General features: G+C 42.0%; 1 protein-coding gene across 1 annotated transcript; it reads left to right on the forward strand.

Moving 5' to 3' along the window:
• Positions 1 to 413: 413 nt before the first annotated feature.
• LOC104161566 (myotubularin-related protein 9-like) lies at positions 414 to 5,102 on the forward strand (the record flags this gene model as incomplete). The annotated part of the gene is made up of 3 exons (XM_009700055.1): positions 414 to 598; positions 4,131 to 4,239; positions 4,977 to 5,102. Coding segments are annotated over exons 1-3 (420 nt in total), but the record flags the coding sequence as incomplete, so codon positions are not given.
• Positions 5,103 to 7,707: the final 2,605 nt, after the last annotated feature.

Consider the following 7,707-nt stretch of genomic DNA (forward strand, 5'->3'; position numbering starts at 1 on the left):
CAAGCACCGAGAGTCACTCCCCGGCTCCCCTCTGTCAGCCGCCGAGCCGCCCCCGGACCCCCCTCGGTCAAGCACTGTGCGTCCCCCTGAGAAAGGGGGCCCTGAGAGGGCATCGGCCTTCTCTGAGCGGGACTTGCAGTATCCCCCGCTCTCCCCTTCCTTCTCCCCGCATCATCTTCCTGCCTTCCTCCCCGGGATCGGTCTGGCTTTGTCCAGCGTGCGAGGAGACAGGGTCACCCCTTGGGTTACGCCCCTGCCTGCCTTCGGTGGCCTTGTACAGGGCTGCCCGCCAGTTGTAGTCAGTCCTCAGGTTCTCCATCCCGTCCCTGTTGGTGTTGCTGAGGTTACCCCTGTTTCCCCAGCAAGTTTTGGTGGCAAAGGCCTCCCCAGGCCCGTTCCCTTTGCTAGCAAGCATGGAGTTTGCAGAGCTGATCAAGACCCCTCGAGCAGACAATGTTGTTCTGCACCGCCCTTTCTACCTGGCAGTGGAGGGGACTCTGTGTTTGACTGGCCATCATCTCATTTTTTCTTCACGGCGCCAAGATAATGCTGAGGAGCTGTGGCTGCTGCATTCCAACATTGATTCTATTGAAAAAAGGTATGTCTCCTAATTTCCCTGCATACCCATACTTAATTGTTTGTATATCATGGGTTGAAAAGTCGTTGTCAAGACTGGGTTGCACCTCAGCTGTCTCAGAGCCACGTCTGGAGTGGAGAAAGGGCAGTCAATTAGAGCACAGGGCCGAATATTGGCATGGACAGGTTGATTCTCATTCTGTTTGGATATTGATATTTGACTGTTGAATCTTGAGGGGGTGTTTTTTTGGTCATATATGGAGTGGGAATTTTTATGTTTAAATGCCTTTGTCAACAGTAGTCTGCGTTAATTGTTCAGTGGATTTCATCAGTAGCTCTTGAAACACTTTATAAAGGATGCAACTTTATCACTGTTCAACGGAGATGGAAGCCAAGGCACTGGTGAAGTGATTTGCCTTGGGTCACACCCGGCAAAACTGATGGCAGAAGTGGACTCTGGACTTTCTCAGCCCCAGATCCATCTCCTACTGCTCAATGGCATCACGCCCTTACTTCTCCAACTGCTTATGGAAATCAGTAATGCTTTAACAGCATGTTCCTTGTGGGAACAACATCATAAAGCTGAGCTGTAGCTGCAGCACTCCATTTTTGTTTGCCCATCCCATTTTGTTACAGGGACTTCAGAGATTAGTCTTCTTACCATCACTTCTGTCTGCTTTACGTGTACCATTGCCCCATCACGCTTCTCTCATTGAGTGGCAGTCCCATCTCACCTGGTCATTGTCTTCTGCTTCCTCACCTTGGTCCTTTTTTCAGTTTGCTCATAATATTTTATTTTTTTGTTAATTACAAAGTCAATCTCCAGTTTTCCTTGCCTTTTAAGCAAATCTGGAAGAACAGATTTTCTTTCTGCCAGCAAGACTGGAAAAATCAAGCCGCAGCAATTAAAAATACCAGGTTGCCTCTGAATCTGAGAATGGGTGAGGTACTGGACGCTGATTAAGTTTGTTCCCATGTTCCTGATTTCTCTGAGTGTTTCGGAGAAATGCTGCATCTTGGCCTGAGGAACAGAGTGGTGAAAACCTCAGGAAATCTGTTCCCATCTAATACTGCTCAATCATGAGGGTGGTTTGGCCTCATCCTCCTTACTGCTTGTACTAAACCAGCCATAGCTCCATTTTGAAAATTATTATGGATGGGCTTTTCTTTCTATTTTTATTTTTTTATGAGCTGAGCTGCAGTTACAACATAAGTAAATACCAAATAAGCAAAGAACATTTTAAGTTATGGTGAGGGAGTGGTGCATTGTTAGCTCAGTACATGATTTATAACAGAATTAGCTACGTCTGCAGATACTTGCAGCCCTTATTGCCAGCCCTAGTTTCCAGGTCTCTAGAGTAGAGAACTCCCTCCCTGGGAGTAGCTTTGTGTGAATGTATGTCCTGGTTTTGGCTGGGATAGAGTTCATTTTCTGTTTAGTACCTGGTACGCTGCTGTGTTTTGGATTTAGGGTGAGAATAATGTTGATAACACCCTGATGTTTTAGTTGTTGCTAAGTGGCGCTTATCCAAAGTTAAGGATTTTTTTTCAGTTTCCCATGCTCTGCCAGCAAGCAGGTGCACAAGAAGCTGGGAGTGAACACGGCCAGGACAGCTGACCCGAACCAACCAAAGGGATAGTCCATATCATAGAACGTCATGCCCAGTATAGAAACTGGGGGAGTTGGCTGGGAGGGGCCGATCGCTGCTTGGGGATGGGCTGGACATTGGTCAGTGGGTGGTAAGCAAGTATATTGTGCATCACTTGTCTTTTCTTGGGTTTTATTCTTTTGTCATATTCCTTTTCATTACTGTTATTTTTATATTTTATTATTGTTAGTATTATATTTTAGAATGGTTATTAAACTGTTCTTATCTCAGCCTATGAATTTTACTTTTTTTTGATTCTTCTCCCCATCCCACTGGGCGTGGGCAGGAGTGAGGGAGCAGCTGCGTGGTGCTTAGTTGCTGACTGGGATTAAACCATGACAAACCGCAATGAAACTTTGCCATATAAAAGGATAAGAGTATATTCTTAGTGCTGCAGAGAATGGAATAACAAGACTCTTGAACCAGTAAAGGTTGTAGAAAGGTCTGGTTTGGCACTACTTCAGCTTATTAGTGTACAATAACTGTTGTTCATAAAATCTCCTCTCCCACTTTCATGAAATTAGTGTCTTTGTACAAACCAGTGTTTTCCCTAATTATCAGATGGTCATCAAACTGCTTCTTAAATTTTTGTAGCTTTTAAGCAACTTAAATATGAACTGTAGATTTTATACAGAAGCGAAATGGTCTCTAGTGATCTCCTATGGTGTTTTTGCTTCAAGAAAACGCAGCCCTGGCGATGCGTCGTAGCTGCACTGTTATTACCTTCGAGATCTGTGAAACAGTGCTGCAGCGAGGGCAAACGATGCACAGACTGCCTCTGCTGGCGTTGCAGAACTCTTCTGTCAAAACACCTGTAGTTCTTCCTTCAGCACTACCCACATTATAATTGGTTCTGCATGTGAACCTTTGCACAGAAGAAATAGATAATGACCTTTCAGTTGTAATAATAATTCTAAAATAAATTACAGGAACCTTTTCTAGCACAGGTGAAGCGACCCAAAGCTTAGCAACAGGTCTGCTCTTGGAGCACGTACAGCTCTGCACTTCCTAACTAACTAAATTCCTAACTAACCGAGGGTTTAGGCCACGAGGGGCTGAGATTTGGTCCTTCGGGTCTTGCCTGCATCTGCTTTGTGCATCGCCCTTGGCTGCTGCAAGCACTGCTGTGGTGTATGAGGAGACTCAGCTGCTTTTCCTTAGTTCCCTGCTTTGTGAACTAAAATCTGCATCATTCCTGTGAACACTAGTGGCTAGTTAACATAAAGAAAACACTCAGGTTCTGTTCAGGCATCATCCTTCTTTCAGGTAGGTCAGGAAGTCTGGAGAGGGCGTCTGTTAGCTGTGTTTGTTTTATAACATAGAGGGTTTTTTCTGGGTTGACTTTCGTTGTAACCAGCAGTGTTAAGACCTTAACTTCTCTGAGGTCTGCAGAGCAAATAGCTCCATGGCACTGCAGGTATCAGAAACCAAGCTTTCTCGTTAAAGACAAGGGAGTGTAATGTAACCAGACCGAAATGTTATTTTAAAAATTAAATTTAACTCAAATGTTTTAGCAATCCTCAAAATTTCAATGCATTACTTTAATGAAACTGGAAACTTTCAGCTGAAGCTTCCAGTACTATCAGAAAATACCTGAACACACCTTTTCTTTCATCTTTTAAAGGAAAGCTGGGAGGAAAACCTTCTTTTTGTCTTGTAATACTTACACTTTCACTCACAGCCGTATCACAAGGATGAAATTAAAAAAGTGGGCCACAACTTGCAAATACCAAATAAAGAGGTGGTTTTGTTTGTTTATTTTTTTTGAGAGATAATACTACAGACAAATTACTACTAATGGAATTTTGTCTTGTAGGCATATGTTGTGGGAAGAGCTGTATAATACCTCATCATACCTTAGAAGATCCTGTTCTTAAGAGACTCTTTCTTCATGTCTTGCTGTAGGTTTGTGGGCTCATTGGGTACCATCGTTATAAAATGCAAAGATCTGCGCATTATTCAGCTGGATATACCTGGAATGGAGGAGTGTTTGAACATTGCTAGCTCTATTGAGGTAAGAAATTCATAATGATAAATAACACCTACGTTCTCAGATCTTGATCTGACCTCAACCTTTACAGCTCTTTTTTTCTGGTTAGGAAGGTTTTCATTGACATTCTGGAAGGGAAATAAGAACTGTGGGGTATTTCCTTTCAATTGTTAAAATACTGTTTGTTGTTTGTAGATTTGTTGGGGGTTTTTTTTTGTTGTTGTTTTTTTTTTTTTAAGAACAAAACCAACCCTGCTTTTCTGGATCAAATATCTTGCCATAGCATTTGGGAAAATGAAGCTCAGCTTCATTATCCTGGAGTATGAGGAGGCAAAACCAAACCAGACTGGTTGAGTTGCACGTCTCAAACAATACTAAGTGACTTCTTCAGTTTAAGCTCTGTTGTTAGTAATCAGGTAAATGCCATGTAGTATGTGTCCTGTTAGTTATACCTGTTCAGTGTGCATTTTTCTCATCCTTTGGTGTGCTGTTACATAGTGTAGCCTGCAGAAATGATACTCTGTGTACAAACCCCCAGGTGCAGTTAGATTGTCTGTTATAATTTTTGTTTGTGCTACTGGTTTTTATATATGTTAAGCTACCTTGGAGGTACCTTAGTATTTCAAGCTTAATGGCTGTATACTTTTGGGTGGCTTAAGTTTGCATCACCAATATTAGAGGAAAACAGTGTTTGCTGTATATTTTTTGGAATAAAATAGCAGTTTGAATTAAGTAGCTGTTTATTTTTGTCGCCCACACAGGCTCTTTCCACCCTGGATTCTGTCACTCTCATGTATCCCTTCTTCTACCGGCCCATGTTTGAAATCGTTGAAGATGGCTGGCGCTCTTTTCTGCCTGACCAAGAATTTGAACTCCTCAGTTCAGTGGTAAGTTGGATCTTAAGGATTTGCACAGGCACTGGGATATACTTGTGCAAGTTGTTTGTGAAATATTTCACTCAGTAGTGTGTGGTTTGGAAATCCTGGCTGTCCAGTGCCTTGATGAAAAGTGTCTGTTCTTCAAATATTCACTGTGTAAACATCAGGCATTTCTGTTTGTGCTAAATATTCCTATTTAGCACTTGTGTTTCACCTTGTACAAGTGGAGTTTTGACGCTTATTTAAAAGTTACCTGGGAGAACATAAAGGTAGGAAATGTTTTTGTCCTTTGGGGTTGGCCCTCCTTGTTGTAAGAACAAATTTTAGACCTTTGGCCTGGGTTTGTTGTACTTTGCATCTAAAGTGGAGTGGAATGAATCTTTGTAAAGCCCTTAATTGAAATGAGGCTGTTTGTAAAAAAATTGCTAGGGATTTTCGTTATGGCTTAACCCCAGCCAGCAACTAAGCATCATCTAGCTGCTCACTCATTCCTGCCCACTCCCAGTGGGATGGGGAGGAGAATTAAAAAAAAAAAAAAAAAAAGTTGTAGGTTGAGATAAGAACAGTTTATTAACTAAAATAAAATATACTAACAATAATAATAAAATATAATAGTAATTGTAATGTAAAGGAATATAACAAAAGGATTAAATCCAAGAAATAGAAGTGATGCACAACACAATTGCTCACCACTTGCTGACCAATGCCCAGCCAGTCCCCGAGCAGCGATCGGCCCCTCCCAGCCAACTCCCCCCAGTTTCTATACTGGGCATGATGTTCTATGATATGGAATATCCCTTTGGCTGGTTCAGGTGAGCTGTCCTGGCTGTGCTCCCTCCCAGCTTCTCATGCAGCTGCTTGCTGGCAGAGCATGGGAAACTGAAAAAAATCCTTAACTTTGGATAAGCGCCACTTAGCAACAACTAAAACATCAGGGTGTTATCAACATTAATCTCACCCTAAATCCAAAACACAGCACTGTACCAGGTACTAAACAGAAAATGAACTCTATCCCAGCCAAAACCAGAACAATTTCTTAGCTTTCTGGGAAGATCTGGGTAGATAAAGATGCCCAATTTGAAACATTCTTAGCTCTAGTTCATGCTGGGGAAATATTGGGAGAGTTTAGGGAGCAGGAAATTTCCAGTCCTATTCTTCCCAGTGCTGTGAGCGCATATTGATATTATTTTGGTACCTGTTGGGTATAAATTTTTCTTGTGGCATTGCCTGTTGTATCTGTTATTCAAACGTCATTTTAGGATGCTGAGTTTGATATAGTGAGAACTGGCTCGGTTGCAGGAGCCTACCTGTTTTAATAGTGCCTTGACTTAGCATCTCTGTGTTTCAAGTCTTTGTTTCACATTGACTATGTGCACTTGCTGCATCATCTTAGGTTTCTGAGACCACATCCATTAGTACAGCAGCAAAGAACATTGATTTTTTTTTTTATCTGCAACCCAGCTTGTCTGCAGCATTATCACTTCCTGTTTATGACTAATAACTGAATAACATGATTAGCTTAACCAGATTCATACGATGAAATCATTAGAAAATTAAAGGAGTTCAGAGATCTTTCAGGTTTTATCTCAGAGTACTGTTATATGTCATATCTTCATCTGCTGTTAAAAGACATACAAACTGACCTGTTACAATAACTAGCGCTGTAGTTTTGGTTTTAATTTCACCTAGGGAAATCAAATGTGATCAGAGTGTTCTCCTGTTTGGAGGCAAAGCAGCAGACACTTTCCCAGCTCAGCAGAGGAAGTTTGCAGGCATTTCAATGCGAATCAAAAGGCCAGAAGCTGAAGTGCGAATGGTGCGAATTGCTGCCATGCTCCTCCTCCTTCCCGTGCAACAGTAAATTATAACTGGGTGACATAACGGTATCATCTCTCTCATGTTATAAATGGTGAGGTGGAGTTAAATTACCAAAGTGGGAGATAAATCAGGTTGATACTCTTCCATTCCTCATCATACTGGTGATATCGGTGACAGCCAGTCTCTCAAAAAGCATACTACGGAGTTCTGAATTTTGCCTTCTCTACATCCTATGTGGCAGTGAGGTATTTATCAGCTCTATTCTATATCCGTGCATGTGTTTTTTTCCACTGTAAACAAATTGCACACCATCATATGAAATCTGCTGTAGTTTAACATAGACACCTCAAAAAGCTATAAAAAAAGTCATTGTTGGCGCATTAAAAGGATGAGCTGTGACCAGCCGGCCTCCCTTATGCGATCCAGAATTTCTTTCATCTCCACCTATGACGTGATTGCCAGAGGCACTTTAGCTTTGCATCTGGGAAAACCTCTGCTTTTTATAAAATGTAGATGTTCAGAGAGGCTGTTTTGAGGCTAATGAATAATGAAATAAGCTTACAACACGGACAGTGCAAAACTGTCTGGATAGGCTACTGAATGCATGTAGCAATTGCTGCTCTTGATGATCATGCAGACAATGTGTACCTTTCCCAGCATCTTTTTCCTAGGCTGCCACCAAAAGGGACAATTTTGCTGTCTCCTACGCCACACATCCCGTGCTTTCGTTCTACTGATGATGAAATAGTGTTGCGAATCAGATCAGCTTGATCATCTGATGGAAAGACTTCATTGC

The sequence above is a fragment of the Cariama cristata genome, unplaced genomic scaffold, assembly GCF_000690535.1.
Source record: "Cariama cristata isolate BGI_N322 unplaced genomic scaffold, ASM69053v1 scaffold20755, whole genome shotgun sequence".
NCBI lineage: Eukaryota > Metazoa > Chordata > Aves > Cariamiformes > Cariamidae > Cariama > Cariama cristata.